The sequence below is a fragment of the Melospiza melodia genome, chromosome 1 (genome assembly GCF_035770615.1).
Source record: "Melospiza melodia melodia isolate bMelMel2 chromosome 1, bMelMel2.pri, whole genome shotgun sequence".
Lineage (NCBI taxonomy): Eukaryota > Metazoa > Chordata > Aves > Passeriformes > Passerellidae > Melospiza > Melospiza melodia.
This window is the reverse complement of record NC_086194.1, coordinates 20,067,522-20,088,540: the sequence shown is the minus strand read 5'-3', so window position 1 is coordinate 20,088,540 and position 21,019 is coordinate 20,067,522. Positions and strand designations below refer to the sequence as shown.

Below are 21,019 nucleotides of genomic sequence, written 5' to 3'. Positions count from 1 at the left end.
CTGGACTGAGAGCGGCGCGGCCGCGCGAGTTCGGGGGACGGAGCCCCCCCCGCCTCCTTCCAGCGCCCCCCAGACCCGGTGCAGCGCCCTCAGCCCCGCAGCTCGTCCCTGCCGCCCCCCTGTATGAGCGCTGCTCCGAGCGCAGGGCGGCTCGGCGCCTGCTAGGGCTGCTCTCCGCCGCCCCCCGGACTTCCCCAGCACCGACGAGGAGCGGCGCGCACCCCGCACCGGGAGAGTTGTCTCGGCAGGCTCCGTGCTATGGCGAGGCTGCGGAGGAGCAAACTAGCCGCCGGATTTCTATTACTTTTCCAGTGCCTGAGCGAGCGCTGCCAGCTCGCCGGCGGCGAGACGCCGAGGCAAAGCCGCGGTAAGCGAGGCCGGTACCTGCCGGGCGGGGCCGGCCCGGGTTCTCCGCCGAGCCCGGGGCAGCGCGGCCGGGGCGGGGTCGGGCCGGGGCTGGGGTCGGGGGCCGGGCCGGCTCCGCAGCCCCCCGGTGTGGGCTCTGCCGGCCGCTCCACGGGCCTGTACCCGGGGAGCGCAAACGCCGTTCGGGGCTGGCTCCCCCTCCACCCGCGAGAGGCCCGGGATCCCGGCTTCTTATCCTTTCCTACCCTGGCTTCTCCGGAAAGAGCTCTCTGTGACTTCATTTCTTATTTTAATAAGAATTCGGGACTTTCCTCCTTTAATGAATCTGCCCTGCGATCACTGTGAGCCGGTGCTGTTCCCCTCCCCAGCCCCTCCGCGGGGTCCCCGAGCCTCCTTCCCAGCCGTGTACGAGACGTGGGGGGCTCCCCTCGAGAAGCGGGAAGGGAGGGACGGAGCCCCCCGAGTCCCCGGGAGAGGCGCCCCGACAGCCTCTCCCCCTCCGCCCTCCCTCCCTCCCTCCCTCCCTCCCTGCCGCGCCGGGGGCCCCCAGCTCTGCCGGCAGCGAGCCGTGGAGGGATGGCAAAGTTTCCCTGCAGATCCTGCCTGGGAGAGCTAGCGGGCACTCTCCTCCCCCGCGGAAGTCGGTAGCTTGCAGCCTTCCCTGGAAACTGGGCGTTGGGAGAAGGAGAAAGATAAAGGAAGAAGCCCCGGGCGCTGTGGGACCTGTTCCTTAGGAGCGAGAGGCTCTGTTGACCAACTTTGCTTGTGAAGTGTCAGGGTGCTCCTGTCAGTCCTTGCTGGAGACACCTGTTAGTGCGTGACACACAGCACCTGTAGTGCTTGCTCTTGGGCCACTGTTTCCCACAGCACGGGGTTCCCTTTGGATCACTAAAGCCTCCTGTATCCTGCATTCCTGTGCTGTGGAGGGGAAAGCTGTTAAAGGAAATCTTGGCACATTTGCGGATAGTGAGAGGTCGTGGGGTTTGTGTGTCAGGGGACCTTCCTGCAGCAGATTCTGGCTTACAGGTATTTTCAAAAGCTGTGCCTGTGTAGTCGAAATACCAGCTAGATTATTAATAGATGGAACACGCCTACTGGCTTCCCTGGTGGAACAGAACTGCCCCTTCCTCCTTTCCTTGAAGGTTGATACAAGTGTGAAAAGTTTTGTGGTCACTGTGTAACTGACCCAAACAAGAGAGACTGGGTAGGTTTTTTATGTCCAGTGAGATTATGCACTAGACAGAGCGGGAGTTTCCCGGGCAGGGGCCCACCACTGAGCTTTGGAATTGCTGAACGACGGGGTAGCTCAGCAGGTTGCTGGGGCTCACTTGTCACTTGGGGCCGGAGGGAAAAGCCGGGAGGAGAATTTTCATGTATTGCTGCAAAGCCCATGCTGCTACACTCGGGGCTGTAGGCAGCAAATGTTGGTGTTTGCTAATGTTGGTTATAAGGGGGGGGAAAAGTGTAGTGGTGATATTAGAAAAAGAGAATTGCAGTCTTGTGTGGAAGTGGACTGAACTCACAAAGTTTATTATCTTTCAGCCAATGTATGCAGCCAATAAAATATTAGTGCTGACTAAATGAAGTATAGTATATCAGTGGGCAAATAAAACACCACAACCCTGATTTAGGCTATTAAGTTGTAGTAGTCATCAATTTCTGTACACACCAAAGGTGCTAAAAGAAGGTTTACCAGTGGATTGCTTATTCATAAATCATTTAATAATGTCTTGTGTCTTCCTAAATGTGTTACGAAGTGGGAAGGAGTTTATAATCAGGCAAGTATTATTTTGATATTTAATACATTCTGAGGAAACTATAGCAAGTAGTTGTTTTCTTCAAGTAGCAAGATGGGCAATCTGAAGTCAGTCTTGACATCTAGATGTTTATGACTTTGGCATCTTTTCCATACTTCTTGATTTAAAAAAAAATCTATGTCATTGCAATAACAATGAAATGTTGTTTTCAAAATCTGAGTTTTATTTCCTTTTTGCTGTTTGGGGAAAGGAAAAAAAAAAAAAGCAGTGATAGACTGTGTTCAATCAGTGAGAAGAGAAAAAAAATCTGTAAAGCCAGAAATTGAACTTCAGGTTTTCTGAGTCAAAATGAAAAAAGGTGATGTTTCAAGGTTTTACTTTATTTAGCACCTGCTGTATTCCTTTGGATCAGCTCAGATAAAGCCTTCAAAGAATTAAATAATAAATATTTGAGGTAGCTGCAAATACTTAGGGGATGCTGTTTTTACCTTTATCAAATACTCATTAACAAACCCCCTTATTGAAAATGAATGGAATACCAGTATCAAGAAATGGAAACATATAGTAAGCCCCGGCAGAGCTGGAGCCAGGGAGGATTTCTGAGGATGCTCCCAAAGGGATACGCTCTCTTTTCAGCAGACGTGGGAAAAAAAAAATGCAAAGGCGTTTTTTGCCAGCTCATTAGAATTATCTTACCGCAGAAAATCAAGTCGGACCAATCCAAGTGCAATAATTTTCTGGGCATGCCGGAACTTACCTGGTTCCCCCGGGGGTTTGCGAGCCCGGGATTGTGCCCGGCTGAGGCTGCGCCGGCCGGAGCGGGGCTGTGCCCGCCAGAGGGCGCAGCGGCGGCCGCGCACCGCCCGGCTCCCCTCCGGCACCGACCGACCGACCATCCATCCATCCATCCATCCATCCATCCATCCATCCATCCATCCATCCATCCATCCATCCATCCATCCATCCATCCATCCATCCATCCATCCATCCATCCATCCATCCATCCATCCATCCATCCATCCATCCGACCATCCATCCATCCATCCATCCATCCATCCATCCGCCCGCCCGCCCCTGGGCCCGTGCAGAACGTCCCTTTTGATGACAAAAATGCTAAAATCCAGGATGGTGGATGTTCTTAAACGCGAGGCTTGTGTCTATGTTTGTTTTACAGTACCCAAACTGAATATGACATTAATTAAGTGAAGTGAAACAGACAGTCTCTTGAAAGCTCACAAAACAATTAAGGCGTCCAGTTGTATAAGTGAGGACTCACTGTTGAAGTCTTGAAAGTGTTACATTCTTTTGCAAATGTCATCAGTCAGAATTGAGAGGCTGTTATTGTAATTTTTATTACAATATGTCAAAGTATGTTCCAGAATCCTGATATAATTTATAATCATTGGACTTCTGCTGTCTCCAGACATCAGCATTCAGAGGAGGGGTAAAATTATTTTTGTAGGATAAATTGCTATTAAGGAGTGTTAATCTATGATCTATCTACTGCTGAAATAGTAACACTTTGATATTGCCTGAATTTTATGCTGTTAAAGAAAACATCTATACTTGACACCAAACTTTCATCATTGTACTTTAGGACCTTTGGCTTTTATCTTAGAAGCAGCAAAAGAAACACAAGATTAGACAACATTTATATCAGGTATATTTTCTCTGCATTTAAGTTGTTTTTGGTTTTTTTTTTTTTTTTTTGTACTTGATATGTAAACAAGGACAATTGGATTAGAGTGTCCTAGTGACATTTGAGGCCAAATCCTATTTCCACATCATATATATTTTACTAAGATTTCTCTTTAAAGTAGTAATCTCTTTTTTTCAACTTTCATACTGCTTCTTCCTCTTTTTTTTGTGCTTTTTGTTTTTGTCATTTCCTCTGAAAAAGGGGTTTGAAATTCTGCTCGTAAATAGCGGATAAATAAGACTATGGTGAGGTTGACTTAGGTCTTAAATTCAGCTTTACAGAAACTCATTTCCACAGTAAGATCAATACTCATAGTTCATTGAAAGTTTAAAAATCCCTTGGGAAAAAGAAGTGTTTTTGTTTGGCTCTGAATATTCCTGTTCAGAGTTTATATCCTCATACAGGCACCTAAACTCCAGCAAATACTTGACTGAAATGTTAGGTTTTGTCTGACATGTAACTTGGAGCTGATGATAAATAACAGGGGAACTATCTCTCTACACTGTAAACAAATGTGGTTGAATGAAGAGAAGTCTTTATAATTTGGAATAGTTTTTTGTCTGGTGAAAAATTTATTAGCAGCACATACAGACCACTTAGAGCAAAATCTTGTGACATCTACTGCCTTACTGAATACCAGAGTCCTCTAAAAAATGCAGTTTAGGAGGGCTGTTTCCTTTCAAGGAAGAGACTCCTGAGACCATGAAGGAGGTAGATGAAGAAATGCATAATGTCAGGTGATGAGAGACTTCCTGAGGAGAACAGTCACAGACCTTAGCATTTTTCATTAAGGACTTCTTGGCAAATTTTGGTGGAGCAGTGCTGCAGGTCCCCACACCTGCACAGACCTCAGGAGATGGAGCTTTGGACCTGAAACTTGTGTTTCCTGCAGGACTGCTAAGCAGTGGCGCCTGGACAGTTGCTTTGCTTTGAAGTACACCAAATACAGCTATCACATGCTCTGTTGAATGCTACTGGTTTTGCTCCACAAAGGAGATAAAAATTTCATATGAAGATAAATAAAATTATCATTTGACCCTGCTTTTTATAAAAGTCACCGTGGTTTCATTGGACTCTGTGAATTACTGCGCAGTTCTGCAGCTTGTAACTCTAAAAGCCCTGGAAAAAAGAAATCTCTGTAACATCCCCAAACTTAGCAAGGCTGCAGTCTGTCAGTCTGAGAACACAGCTGGGGTCATTGGCATTTTGCATTCCCAGTGTGGTTCATGCTTCCTAAGGAAAATGAATACCAATGGAATTTAAGGCAGCTTTGGTTAAAGCAATCTCTCCTGAGGACTCTCTACACAGGGAACAAAGGTAATTTGATGGGAGCATTTAGGATCCAGTACAAGGAAATGCTGCAAGCCTGCCAGCAGTGTGGAATTATATCCAACTTTCAGGTTTGATGAGGGCTGAGCTGGGAGTGTTAATGCGGTGCAATTGGCAGATGCTGTATTTACTAAACTGGAGAATTGCATAATCACAGCAGGAACAAGAAGAACCTATGAGTTTGCTTTCTATGGAGAAGTATGCAGAGAGACCATGCTAAGTACACATGAGGATTGTTTTTGGTTGTGGCTTCTCACAAATGAGCATAGAACATTGCCCTAAAGTAACATCTGTGAGTGCTGGGTGCTGTGTCTCATCATGGAACACTTCCTCCGCTTTCTCCTCTTCCCTTTTTTTTCATCCAGCCAATAAACTTAACTTCAGTTAGCACTCCTTGCCGTCGACATTGAGCAATCAGTTGTGCTAAATGTTTGGGTTTGAAAGAGCTTGTGTGACCTGTTCATGTCCCTCAACCAAGGGGCAGTGTGTTAGAGCGTGTTTCTGGGCTGGATTTGACCCAACCTTCTGCAACAGACAAATGGAGCAGGTTCTGAGGCCAGATCCAGGTCAGGCATGGTGCTTGACTTGAACACACAGTTTCAAAAGTAGCATCTAGATGGGATGATCCATCAAAAGAAATGTAAGGATCGATATGAAGGTAGGTACAAGGCAAAACAAGAATGACACCCGTGCTCCACTCAACCATGATGAGATCCCAAGAGTTGTATTTTCTTCACTTTCAAGCACTGCACTTTAAGAAATGTATGGACTAATTGAGGGCTGTCATGTGAAGAAAAAAGGAAAGAACACTGCTATAGAGAATAAAAGTAAGAGGTGACATGGTAACAATCTTAACTTGTGTAAAAGGCTTCCACAGAGAAGGAGCTTGTCTTCAGCAGCAGCTCATGACTGAAATTGCAGTAAAGCAGATTCCTGTATGATAAGGCTAGAGGAACAGATTATCTATGAGTATTCTTCATCACTGAGACAGGTTAGATAAACATATGTCCAAAATGTCATTCCATCAAAAAAGGCAGCTGTTCCTGCCTTGGAGCAAATAGCTGGACAGTGTGACCTTTCTAGATGTCACCCAGCTATCTGGAATCATTCTGTGTGGATAGCTTTAAGTACACAGGGGCTCGCCTTGAACTCTGCAGCTAGATAAAATACAAGCATGATTCCAGTGCTCCCTTAGCTTGAGGCCTCTGTCTCTCATTTCCTATGATATACATGGCTTTAATATGATTTTAACATACACTTTCTGTGGCTGTAGACGAGTTAAGGACATGTAAAATTCTGCTGTAGTTAGTGTTCTTATGTCACGAAATAAAGCTTTTAAAATCAGATTTTGTTCTTACTTTTTTAGAACTTTTACTTTTTCATATGAAACACTGTCTAGGTTCCATTCTCAGCAGATAATTTTTTTTAAGATATTCTCATGGTGACTTTTTTTGGTCTTTAGGCAGAATCACTTATCTCATGCTATTTTGTTCAGTGAACAATCCTTGACATGAATAGGAAGAGTTCCACAAAGGGAATATATAAACCTCTCCATTTAACCTTTCTCTGGCAGTGTTTCAAATATATGTTGTGTCAGAGTTAATGCTAGCATCTCCATTCCTTTGCTCTACAGATGTAATTGAACTGTGTCAGAGGGCTGCTTATGTTTCAGGCATGCAATGCCATTTATAGTATTTACTGCACCTTTCCTTCACTGCTGTCATAGGGCACATTCTCTTGGAAGTTTCAGCTGCATTTAGTAGCAGAATAGGATGCAGTGGTTACCCAGTAATAAGCACTTGAGTTGTATTTAATTTTTTCTTCTATTCATGCATTACCCTTTTTTTCCCCCTTTAGTCATAATTTACAAACTGCATCTCTGCTGATTAATTGCATCTTTTCTTCTCACAGGAGTTGCTGCTAGGCTAGTTGTAAAAGGCAAGTGTCATCCACTGTAAATTCAGTATTTTCTGAAGGGTTAAGGTTTGTTCATCACTATGCAGATTCTTCTTTTATGAGTCAACAGCTGAACCAAAAATCCACTGGAAAACGTAGTCGGCCTCCGTAGAGAACTGGGAGCTGGCATGAGGCTTTCTTGTGGTAGTTGCTCCATGATATTCTCCAGCTGCATGTTTCTGCTTTCCTGTGTGGGCTAAAAGGGCTCTCCATTTGAATTTGCAAGCAAAACAGTGTGCATGTGCAATTCAACCTCAGCCCCCCTGGGACAGAACGCCAAGGCCCTCTGTAAGGAACCTCTTTGTGGCAAAACAGGTTACAGAGTTCCTGGGTCCATCCTCTTTTGCCCCATCCTGCATCTCCTCCCTGCCCTTTCTTGTTTCAGAGATTGTTTCCTCGTCACTTGCACGTTTCAGCAGCTGATGCTCTAGGTCAGATGGATCAGATCTGCTCTTGTTAGTCAAGAGGGATTTAAAGAAGAGAGAGAGAAATGGAAAAGACGACATTTCAGAAGAGGTAGTGAAGCTGAAAATAAAATTATAAGGAGGATGAGTGGAGTATTTTGAAACTTGTGAGCATTATAAATCCTCTTAGAACAATACAACAACTCTGGAAAAGTAGAATAGCTGAGTTCTGTTCAATACTACCAGGTGTTATGTAGGTTTAGTCAGAAAATGCTCAAAGGAAAAACTAGTTGAAGTTGGAAAATTATGTTAAAGCTGGCGTGCTCTTGTCAAGTATTTCACTAGTAAGTGACAAAACAAGTAGTTGTGAGATTGTTGTTTTGATGATGATAAAATATTTCACATTTTGCATTTCAACCTTTAACTTAGAATTTTTGTATTATATATAAACACAAAAAGCACTTTGATTTCGAAGTTTATGTGTTTGTGTATTTACATGTTTTAATTTAATTTCCTACAGCAAGCATTGACTATTCACTTTTAATCTGAATAAGATCAAAATTTGGATGAGGGTGGGAAATTAACTTTCTAGTCATCTCTAATTGAGACTTACTGCTGTTGAGAATTTTTCTATGTAAGCCCTGTAAGAGCAGGCCATTTTATCTTGTAAAAAAACTTCCTTTTATTTGATGACAGGAAAGGTGAGAGTGGCTGAAAAGGACAGTTGTCTTGATCATCCAGCTAGGGTTTGAGGGTTTTGTTTTTTATCATATATTTCTCATTGAGGTTGCTTCCTGGTTAATAAGATACACATGAGGCAACAAAATTAAAAGAGCATATTTTTCAGATTGCAGCTGCTGCAAAGATAATAGATTTGTGTTTTACTTGCAGTGAAGGTAATTATGGACTAGAAGTTTAGCATTTGATGTATTGCAGAAACCTGACCTCAATATCAACAAAATTTATTAGTGATTCCTATTTAAACTTACATATACACTGATCTAAGTTGTAGTCTCAAATAAAATGGCTAACATGAATCACCATTATAAGATTGTCATCAATTCTGGTTTCCACTTACTTTTTATTATGTCTGTTATTCATGTTCTTTTTAAAAAAAGTTTTATATGGATTAAGAATGTGTAATACAATGCTTTTTAGTTTATTATGCAAACTCTACAAGACTTAATAACTGAAATGTACTGTTGTACACTGTAGAAGTACACAGCTTTTCATGTTTACATTCAGCCACAGAAACCCAAAGGGTTCTTTCCCTATCAAATAATAATAATAGCATAATTGCTTTCAGTTTTGCTAATGTTAATGAATTTATCCTTCCCAAACCTTTCCTGTAAGCTGTTGAATACATTTCTATCCTTCCAATGCACAAATAAATGATACAATAACACTAGTAAGTTGTCCTAACAATTTCTTACCTAGGACAGCGTAGCTAAGAAGGGATGACTTAGGTCAGCAAGTATTTCCTTGAGAGGAGAAGCAGTTGTGTCATGAAAGTCTGTTCCACGTGCCCCCATGCACCACAGGCCATCAGTAATGTGCTCCACTTTAACAACCTTTGGCCACAAGGTAAAATTGCAGCAGACCCAAGTATAATGTGCCACAGCATGTAACAAGGTCCTTGAGTTTGAGTTACTACAGTAGCAAAAAAAAAATTCTAGCATGCTTTGTTTGCAGGCTTGTTGGTCTTTATCTGGTTTTGCTTAGCCTGGTTTATTTCCATTTATTTTTTTGACTTAATATACTTGGCTCTTCTAGCTCCTGGGGTTTTTTTTCTCATGTACAATTACATGGACAATGATTGCAGAGTTGGTAACACTGGTTTTGATTCAATTCAGAGCTGTTTTCTGGAATAACAAGCACCCTGAAAAAGTGCTCAAAGGGAGGAGGGACTATGCTCCACCTCAGCTGAGATGCCTGAGGATTGGCAGTTCTGCCTTTTCATATTGTGTTGTAATCCAAGCTTGGATCCAGATTGTGTTCTTGATTTTGTGTAGGTGCTCTGATGTTGTACCTCTGACTTTTGATTCCCATCACTTGGCAGCAAGCAGTTTGTATGCTCTACTTCTCCACTGCTGTTTTCAGACCTTACTTGTCTTACAGCTTGCTTGCTTGTTCCCAGTATCACAGATATATATGTGTTTTATATTCATAGTTTTCTTATTCTTGGAAATATATTACCTTGTAAAAGTCAGGTAATATCCTAGTTTTATGAGTAAGAAGGTGGTTTTAAAAAGTGACAGCTTTGCCAGAATTAAAGATTCCTTGTTTGTGTATCAAAGTATGAATTTAATTTTTCTGCAACAGCAGATCTTTTGAGTTTCCCCTTGTTTTTTCTAATTCAGGGGTGTAGTTTCTCTCTGCATTTTTATCCTTCAATTCCCTAATCTCAGGTTTTAAATCCCAGTCAGACCTCTGATCAAGTAACCTGTCTGTCTGAAAAAAATCCAGATTAGAGTTGACTGAAGGTTCTGATTAGTGCAGAGACCACAAGGCTTAGTCTTGGACTGCTGCAGATTTTGCCATTTCTGATACTCTTTCTTCACTCAGGTTTGCATCAGGGGAGGGTTTTTCTCTCAGCTGTTTATATAACACATCTCAAACTGCAGCATTTTATAACCTAGTGTGATAAATTCTTTTCCTAAACACAAGCATGTCTGAAGGATAGACAAATACTGGGTCAGATTTCTGCCTGTTGGCCCTTTGACAACTTGAAAAGACTGTGTCCAGATCTTTTTGGTTTTGTCATTGAGTTCTTGGAGAGAAGAGAACGATGGTGCTCCACAAACTGTAAAATTATTTTTCCTGTAATTAAACTTTAAAAATAAGAATCCAGATTCAGAAATTGCTAGTCAGAAGAAAGAATTCCAAAGCACTGGGGTTAAAACCCTGCTGACCAGAATGCTTTGATTGCTTCAAAAGTTTATCATCCTAAAAAAACAATCATTGTAAGACATAAATTATTATTTTCCTTGATAAATATGATAGCAGCCTTTACTGGGACTGTATCTTCATGATCTTTTAAGGAAAAAGATTATTGGCAAAAGATCTATAACACATGTATGTATACACCATCCATGTATAATGCTGTGCCTCTGATGCTATAAATCATGCTGAAGTTTCCTGTAGAGTGAGTATCTTGCTGAAAACAGAACTGATAGATCAGCAGACTGGTGCTTTTCAGCATGTGCTGTTTTATCACTGATGGTGGGTTTTGTTTGTTCTGCAGAAATAGTGATAAGTTTAAAAAAGCTGTATTTTAAAAAGCTGTTATTCTTATTTTGCAAAGTGTATGTGTTTCCCTCCTCCCACCTAAGTTTGGAAAGAAATTTACATTACTTAGGTAATAAATCTAATAGAGCCATCAGCTGGGGGTAAAACCCCAAAAAAACAAAAGAAAGCAACAAGAACAATAAAACCAAAAAGGGGGAGGAAGGGGTAGGGGGGGGGGATAGCAGGAATTAGGGGAGGAAGGGGGAGGAGGAGCAAACCACCAGAAAAATAACAAACCAAACCTCAAACCGATTGCACACTTTGGAGCATTTGGAGTTGCATATCTAGGCTTTAGCTATGGAAAACTTACCTTATTTAGAGCTGTGCTTATATGCTTGCTCAACAGTATCATTCTGTACAAATGGTGTCCTACAGATGAGTGGACTGAAAAAGATGTAGATGTTTAAGGTTTTCATCTGATCTTGGACTTTGGAATGTAGCTGACCCAGAAGTCCCAGTACATTAGCAACAGAGACAATAATTTTGGCAGCCTTGTTGCAGATCCTGAAATGGTTTGAGGGGAAAAGGGTCTTTCAGCAGGCAGAAGAGACTGACCTCCCTGTATAGTTGTAGTGGATAACAGCAGTGAGTAATCTCTTCTAATGCATGTTGCATTGTTCTTTAAGAGCTGGGCACTGGGATTTAATTTTTTTTTTTCTTCCTAATGTGATGTGGAAGACACATTTAGGAGATGCACAAACTAAACATTCACTTAGATTTTATGATCTCTCTCCAAGGGACTGAAATGTGGCCTGAGCTTGAGAAGCAATAGGCACACATGGCTCACATCAAATTTAAGTGTAAACACTTATTCCATGCTGCTTCTTGAATGCAAATTTATGGCTTATTGTCCTGCTTTTTACACAAAAACATTGCTGTTAGCTTAAAGTGATGACCCAGAGTTGTTAGTGAATCACATTTTTATCCCTAAGCTTGTATAGATAATAAACTGAAGGTGAAGTCTTCAGGAGAGGAAGTTATATCCAATTTTATCTTCAGAAGTTTTCTCTAGTTAGAGCACGTTGTAAAATAAAATTAGTCCTTTCAGCTTTAGCTTTGACCCTCCCATGCCTGTATTTGAATTTTATTATTTTATCCTATTTTGCTCTTTTATGGCATGGCCTAGTGGGGGTGCATACCAAGCCAGCATTCCTAGTGAAACTTAAAAACTCTGTGGCCAGAGAGATTGTCCAGTGTTTGGTTATATTTTCTGCTGTCATAATTATTTTTATTGATCATCATAAATCCACTGTAGTTTTAACTTCATCTCTCTCCCTGAGAGTCTGAGACAATTGCTAGTACAGTTGTAGAGCCAGCCAGTTGTCTCTCTCTTTCCAATAATCTTTTGTTTGGAGATCTAAGGAAATTTTTAAGTAGAATTCAAATACATTTTGAGGTTGGCCATAAAGCAGGAGAAGGCAAAGAGAAAAAAGATTTAAAAGATTTAAATTCAATATAAAAAGAAAAACAGTTGCTACCCTTGCAAGCCTCAGTTTGGCACAGAACCTGAAAATGTGACTGAAGTATGTGCTTGAAGAGAAGTGCATATGTAAAGCCTTCACCAAATGACTTGTGCTAGAACATGCTGGTAGGTGTTGCTAAAATGTTTATAGGGCCTTTTATATGTAGAATTTAATTTAGGGAAAAAGAGGTTATATTCTACCCTTACACGCTTCAACACAGCCACAGTTTACTCCTAAAGGAGCAGCTTGAGCCAATTTGAAATGAGTCTTCAGCCCACAAAGCCTTGCCTCTAATTCTGTAGAGTGCTCAGCAGTGCTCAGTGCATGTCAAGCGTTGCAGTGTGGGATTTTGGTCACAGGACAGCTTGGTGCCACTTTCCCACAGGCAGCAAGCATGGCTTGTGTGCACCCAGGAAGAGAATGAATGAATGGGGGGATTTTTTACCTTGTTACTGAGAAGCTACTCTATACCTCAAAGTTGTTCATTATACTCTTTGAAGGCATTTGGGATTTGGAGGCTGAAGGGTTCTGGATGCTTGTTTCTTCATTGATGCTTTTATTTGTATTATTTATTTATAATATATGATAATTTAGTTTGCTTATATCTAAGGGTAAAGGAAGCGCATTTGGTTTTAGATATAAAATTGTGATATAAAATTAATGCTTATGATATAAAATTAATGCTTGAGACTATTGAAATGGTAAAAAAGAGAAGCAAAAGAGGAGTCCATGAGTTGACTGTGAGAGCTATAAGACTGTTTGCTGGGAAGGAATGAAAGACCTGATTCAATTCTCTCTATACATTTTAGCAGCTGTATTAATTCTGTGGGGCTATTCAGCCTGGAAGTCTAGGGAGAGAGATCAAAACATCCATGTGAATTAAAAAAATAGGTTACTTTGAGGACAAATACTCTGCTTCTGTAATTTAAATCTGTAGGGAGCCAGAGAGTGAAGACAGGAAAAGATATATTCAGAAGCTCTGTAGAACTCTATAGAGAAGCTGTGTCCATTTAGAGGAAAACGCTGCATTTGCTATTCTAATTTGGTTTCTTTTTCAGTATTAAAAAGTAATTATTAAAAAATAAAATTTAAATAAAAACGTACCTTCTCTGATTCTGTTCTCCTGAAAATCACAGAAAGGAAGAAGGAAGTGTCTGTTGCACAGTTTTAGGAATGTTACTAACTTTTAAATTATATAGGACAGGTAAACTAGGAAGGAAAGCTTCCCAACTTTTATCTCCCTGCCAGGTGACTGCTATTATCAATGGCTGCCTTGTAAAAAAATATATGAGGAATGAAAAGACTTTTTGTCTGGGTTTGCTGTGCTATGCTTCTGGGCATTCAGGAGCTTCCTTTTTCATCACAGAACACCTGTTTCAGCCAGGCATCACAGGATGGGGGGAGCAAAGGCCAGGAAGGCAGAGTGGGACCCTTCTGGTCTGTGCCATTTCTTCAAAGGTCTAGTTATTTTCATGTTCTCTAAACATGTTTTCTGATGGGAAATGAGAGAAAAAAATTGAATAATAGCGATAAAGAAAACTACAGGCTGTTTGCTTGGCCCTGTGGCAATTTCCTGTATCCTTCCAGCTGTATTGTGGCAATAGTGGTTTTGGCTTGTAACTTGGCAGAGCAGCCTCTGACCATCCTTGAGGCAGTAAATCCCAGCAGAAAGCACTAAGTTATAACACAAAAGAATGCTTCATTAAACATGGCATGCTGAACTTAAAACATGTTCTGCTCTCCTTGCACATCCCTCTGCAGTTGTGGGCTGTATTTCCTTTACTTGTTGACTGACATGGTGGATCACTTACTTGTGTTTGCTGAGTCAAATTGCTCCAGACTTCAACATTCCCAGGAATCCTAAAACATGTTTCTGATCAGAGGTGCCCATCTTCCTCAAGTTGCTCTTTTTATCAGTAACAAGGCATCTCTGCTGTTACTCACTTTGGGATTTTGATACCCACCAAGGGAAGTTCATTGACCTATACCCCTTCCTGCTGTTTATATTCATCCAGCCAGCTGGCATCTGATGGCCATTCATTCTACATGCTCAATGAAAGCTTCCATGTACATTTCATAATTTAAAATCCTGTCACGTGCTTTTTCTCCTTCATCTCTCTTGGTATTTATGCTGTAATATATTTTACTTACCATTTATGGATTTAAAGTAGATGGATTTGAATTTTGAAATAACTATTTATAATGTTTTCCATAGGTTTCATCACCACCTTTTTTTTTAAAGACTGATGAATTTAGCGATAAAACTGCCACATCTAATATCTATTATTATTTCTTTTCATTTTACCAAAGGAGCACCTGAGTATTGAATGACTTGCCAAGATCACACGCAACAAATTTAGTGTAGAAACAAAAAAAAAAATCCCACAGTTTTAGTTTGTGTTTTCATGTTTAACCTTCAAAGCAGACACCATATGCTTTGCAGTGATGGAAGTATGAACTTAAAATTGAGTATACAAGAGCTACTCACTAAAACGCAAGCCAATAGCATCTTCACAATTTCTGTCAGAACTCCACCATCCGCCAAGAGCTCTTGAACTTCCATTTAAATATTTGGCAGTCCAAGACTGGTTTTTTACTCTCCCTGTTGCTGCAAGATGGCATTCAAGCTTACTGCTGAGTAGAGCTGCAGTCTCTTAAATTAGGGAATCTGTTTTGCTTCCATGAGAATTCTAACATATGCTTTAAAGGAAAAAAAAAAAAAAACCTAAACAAATCAACTACAAAATCAAAAACAACACCAAAAAATCCACAAAAAGAATTTCACCAAAATAAAAAGCCTTCCACTCTGGCTGAAGTTATTAATTTAGTTATGGATTGTATTTACTTGCCATTTTAGATTTTTAAACACTTTTCTGCAATTCTCTTCTCCTTTTTCTCTTCCTTTGACTTTTTAATTTTTCCTTCAGTGCTGTGAGCAAGAAGTAGAAATGAAGTTATATGAGGCCAAAGGGACAGGCAGAGACCCCCACAGTCCTGGAGTAAAGGTTTGGCAGGGAAGTGGAGGCCTGGAAGGGTCTAGGTTTTCATTCAGCGTCTCTTACATCGTTGTGAAGAATATAATGAGGGTTCTAAAAATCTTAGAAGAAAAGCAGTCTGGAGGAATGCCATAGCCCTGGGATAGTTACATATACCAAGACCTTTTTACAAATGCTGCCTTCAGATGTTGCTGTTCAGTAAGAGTATGAGGTCCTTTGCCTCAGTGTGCAAAGGGAAAAGAAAAATTATGTGAAGGGAAAAGAAAAATTGTGTGACTCCCTAATATTTCTTCTGGCCTACATATAAAACATACCTGGTCTTTCTCTAAATTGCACTACATAGTCACAGGCAGCAAAAATTATTAATATTGTAACTGAGCTTGCATTTGGGACCTACCAGCAGCAGAAGTACTCAAAAATTTAAGCTCTGGTATAAGAAGAGGCCCGTATTCTTTAACATGTGGAATCCAGCGCAACAATCTTTGAGATTCTTTCCTTGATGGAAAGATTTTAGAGAGTGTAGTTTAGAAATAGAATCACAGAATCCTTCATCACCTCATTTTACCTTGAAAAAGATATGCCAAGTCACCAAAGAGCTGTTCCCAAATAAATAATGGCCAAGAAAAGGCAGCCAAATGTGACCTGTTAATTTTCTTCTGCAATAAATGCATCTGAGCATTTAATCTAATATAAAGACCTCTTGTGATATAAAATTAATGACCCGCATGATTTATTTTTTAAGGTCTGCTATAAATTAGATGCATCAGTTGGATGTTTTGGGTTTTTTTTTCTAAAGAACCATTATCTGGTTTGGGAGTTTAATCAAGCCATTGAGTTTAATTATTGTCTCATTTCTGAAAGATATACAATTGCACTAATATTTAGAGCAGATTTCTAGGAAAAAAATATGTTAAAAGTTTTCTAATCCTTTACTTAATAACTTCCATGAGACATATGCTCCATTTAGCTTGGAATGTCTGGTTTTACAACAACCACAATACATTTGGAATACTCTCCACAAAACTGAGAATATGAAACTTTAATGAATAAGATGAATATAGCTTACAGTTATGCCATGCAATTCTGCAACTGTCATTGTGCAGTTCCCGAAGTGCTTAATCTTGGGCATTTACCACTGACGTCAGTGGGAACTAAATGCCCAAAATCTCCTTAAGCACTTCTAGATGTGTGGTATGTGAGGTTATATGTTGCATTTAGTTTATTTTTGCATGCATTTATTTTCTATTCAGTTTCAAAATAATGCCAGGTAATGTGGGAGTTTTTGCAGCTTAGCAAGCAATCCACTTGGGAGCAAATTGAATTTCAGCCATTTAGTCTTTGAAATCAAAATAGTAAAGATAATAGTCAGTCTTGGGACCAATAGTTTCTGATCAGCAGTCTGCTGTACTCAACAGGACTTTTGAATATGTGTTTCTTGAAGAACATTTCAAATTGGTTCCTGAAGAGCTCAGCTCTGCTGGTCTGGGAAGCACAGAGCTCTATGTACAAGAGGTTGCCAGGTCTTATGGTGCCCTTCAGCTGCTAAATAATTTTTAAATAAATGTAAACTGTCCCAGCTGTGTAGGAAGGATGCAAAATAAATTAGAAATATTTATAAGGAGCTGTGGGACATTGTGAATTTACATATTGAAAATACTTGTGAACCCATTTTGACATTCAGTATGTAACCTCTTATAAAAATGGAAAGATAGGAGGCTGTTTGTAGGTACTTGTATCACAGAATCACAGAATATTCTGAGTTGCAAGGGGCCCACAGGGATCACCAAGTCCAGCTCTTAAGTGAACAGCCCACACAGGGGTTGAATCCACAGCCTTGGCATTCTTAGCACCAGGCTCTGACCAACTGAGCTATATATGCATATATGTAAATATTGTCATATTTAAAGATACGGCTGCGCATCAGTTATACAGTAAATTTTCTTTGTTTTCATTCCTTATTTGCGTATCTCTACATTGATTTTCACAGTCTTTATAACAAGGATATTACTTTGAATATTTGCTGTGCTTACTTCCCAGAGGTACCATTCCTTTTACTATTCTCAGAGCATATTCCACTCCAAGTTTTGCTTTCATTTATTGATAGAATGTCATGTATTAAGGAAATACAATCTTCTTTATCCTAGTTTAATTACCATTTTCAGTATTTTGTCATCTTTTTAATACTCAGTACTAATCAAAATCATAATTCAATAAACTGCAAAGAGCATCTAGTAATTATCTTTTCTCAATATTTGCTGTTACTTTTCCACTTTTGACTTCCATTAACAGCTCATACAGTTTCTATTAGTACCTCATAGTGCACTCAAATATAGTGACTACCTAGAGACATCAGGGTTCTTCTGACTGTTTTTTGCTAGTCTTTATACAAGAAACTTCACATGTTGATGATCATTGTGCACAGCTATATCTATGGATGTTAGCCTAAATTTGCTTTCTTTGCTCTGGCAAAAATCCTAGTGGCTTGCGTGGTAATTTGCCTGTTGAGGTTTCACCTGTCCCTGGCGGAGAAGCCTGGAGTCCAGGGGAAGAAGGCAGGTGGAGCTGACAGAGCTCTCCAGCCCGGGAGCACGATGAGCCCGCTCCCCCGGTGAGTGACACAGCTCTCGGACCGTGGGGGACTTCTCCTCCCTGAGTCTGTGGCACAATGAAGGGGGGCCTTCCAAGGCTGTTAAACCTGGGGGCTACAACTCATGTTGAAACAACAGCCAAATCATGTGGTATCAATACTGTAGTAGGTATTTACTGCTTCAAAACTCTCCACAGGCTGCAGGATCAAGTTTCAAGGGGGAAAATCCCCTACTTGCTTATACATCTAATTAGTTTCTCTGTAGCAGGTGGATAGTTTTTGTGTTTGGCATGAGTTATATGCTTATCATATAAAAGAAAATAGAGGAATAAGCTTAAATTGAAACCAGATGATTGGAGTTTACTACTCTTAAAATACTGTTCTTTTATTTGGGGAAGCAGGAACTGAAGAGATTGGGAAAGCCTAATGACTTTTCATATATAGTCCTCATTGGCAGATATGCCTATGTAATTTCCTGCTCTTGAGAGTTTTATGACCTCTTCAGCCCTGAGTTGCTGTCTTTTACTGCAGCCCTCCATCTGCTGAAGAGAATGAATCTTGCAAGAAATAGTTGTAAGAAGAGAAGGAGCTTTGTTACTCCCCCTTAGCAAACTATTACCAGCTTCCTCAGGATTCTTCATTAGGACACCTGAAGTGATACATTTTTTAAGAGGGTTTAATTATAGGTCTAGTGAAATGTGAATAAAGAAAGAACTCAGCAGGCCAACAGATGTTGAAGCAAATTATACAAAGTGTTGTTGAAAGAGGAGCCTTTGAAAGCATACATACTCAAAGATCTATTATAATTTATCCAACATTTAGAGCAAAGAAATTCCCTATTGTTTTTACCTCATAATGATAATAGAAATCAAAAACATTCTCAAATGAATATCAGTCCAGGCTGAAACTGTATTTTAATAGGTGGGTTGCTTGTTTTGCAGATGGTTTTGTAAGAAACATGTTTTATTGTTTTTTGTTTTGTTTTTAAAGGTGACTGAATCATGAAAATATATTCCTTCTAGGGAAGAAAAAGAAGCTTTTACCTTTTTATCCTTTTATTTTCAGTGTTTCTTCCTAGAAAAAAAAATTATTTTTTTAGATTTGATAATATGTGACATTTTGCCATGTATTTAATTTGTCAAAATGAGAAAAACAGTGATGCAGGCAATTCTACCCACGCTTTAGGGTTTTTGAAACAATTATTTTAAAATTTCAGTTAAATACTGACAGTGATTTTTCCTTTTTTTTAATATCTAAGAGACTTTAAAAAGGGAAGATTATATCTTTGCTGTTTAGTGAAAAGGGTTTGTGGTAGATCTTCTTTTACTTTTCTTCCCAAAGGCATTTCTTATGTATCCCATAGAAATTGTCAGTTCAAATAGGGAAAATAGTTACTGACTGAAGAACTGTAATGGACATGGCAAGGCTCTGTGAAGAAGAAAGGAGAAGCAGCTTCTCTCCAAGCAAACAGAGATTCTCCTAAATTGGCTTTGGGAACTGGTCTTCTGTAGTATTTAGATAATAAAATTGGCATTAAAATGGGAGTATGCTAGTAAATTCTGCACTTGTGCTGATGATTGTTTTTAATCTGTGTCAGAGGAGGACTAGTAATTCTTGTAAAAACATAATAAGGAGATGGCAAAGTATGAAAAAGACATTAAATATAGTAAAAATTCTCACATTTGTTAATTGATACTGAAACAAAAAAACTCTTATCATCTGCCTCCTTAATGGAGAAAACACTGGACCATAAAAATGTGTGATAGGTGTGGAAAAAGTTAAAAGACATGAGAACCATCTTTTACAGCAGTGGGAAAGTACACTTATATAACTGAGCATAAAATATTTCATATAGTTCTGATCGTTCATTTGCTATAAAAACTCATTCAAATTGCAAAAGATGCAGAGAAAGCCTATTTGGGATGAATAGGACAAATAATTCTCTGTGAGGTAGGATAAATTTCTTTAGTCTCTCAAAATAAATCTGGAAGAAGTTGTAATACCTTTCTGTAGATATATTTCAGGAGAAAAAAAACAGAGAAGAGAAGATATTTGAGGTAGAGATCAAATAGATATATATTGACCATGAATAAATTTATGCAAATACAAAGATCTATAAACAGTAGAGAAGGTGTGTTCTGAATGTGGTTCCCTTTCAAAGTCAAAGAGATTTATAATGAGTGCACACCTAAATTTTACGGAGTATTTTATAGGGGACACACATCTGCAGTGTACTGGTGTCCTAAATCTGGTGTTACTGCTGCATAACTTCACCTGCTCCTTTTGAGTCTTGTGCAGTACTGCAGAGGAAAGTGTTTTGTCCCTCTTGGGAGGTAACAAATGAGTCCTTCAACATTGCTCAGTCAGTCTTCCACAGATAACCACCCTTGGGAGCAGTGCGAGGGAAGGGTGTTGCCCAAAGTCTGTGGTTGGAGATGTAAGAGAAGTAGACGTGTTCACAGGCGATCCACTTTTTTTGCATGTTCTGGCCTTGCAATTTCCTTTTTGCTGTAACCTGAAAAGACACTTAAATTGTTTGTGCTAGACTCTAAAACAAGTGCCACGGTTCTGCTGCCTGGAGAGCATCCCAGTGGGCCTTTGTCCAGGAGTCTTGGCTTGCAGTTTCACCGACAGTGCTGTCTGTGGTCATGGGTTATATCATAACTTTGCTGTTTCTGCTCCAGATCTCCCAGAGAGAGTGGTTTCTTAGCATCACAGTTGTGTGTCTAACCTGCTGGCTTCTGCTCAGCCTTTGTGGCACGATTGTTTTTCTACAGATTTCACTCAAGGTTTTCCCATAATGTTATTATGATAGGTGCTTGCATAACCCTGTTGTACTGCTTTGCAGTCTGTCCAAACCTTGCAGCATGAATATCAAGAGGATGACTGGTCATTGGGTTTTAAAACCATTGTGGCCCCTGTGTAGTGGAGGATTGAAAATGAAGCATCATAGTGCTGTGTTTGAGTCTTTCAAGCATTCCCCTGAAGGGATACAGGTATGCCACACACATCAGAAAACCTGTTCCCTAATCCTGTAATTAGTTTGTGCTCAAGTACCATGTTTAGATTATGTTGGCTCCTGGAGATCGTGTAATTTCAATTATGAGACTAATGCAAAGTGTCATGGCAAAGTTGGTGTGATAACAAATAGTAAAATTTTATCGTTATTTATTA

General features: G+C 40.0%; 1 protein-coding gene across 1 annotated transcript in view; it reads left to right on the top strand.

Annotated features, from left to right (window-relative positions):
• The first annotated feature begins 143 nt into the window (after positions 1-143).
• PLXDC2 (plexin domain containing 2) overlaps positions 144-21,019 on the top strand; it is a 253,175-nt gene continuing 232,299 nt past the window's right edge. Inside the window, exon 1 of the mRNA XM_063150230.1 lies at positions 144-367. Coding sequence (XP_063006300.1) covers positions 259-367 — 109 coding nt within the window. The 5' untranslated portion in view covers positions 144-258. The remainder of the gene's footprint in view (positions 368-21,019) is intronic.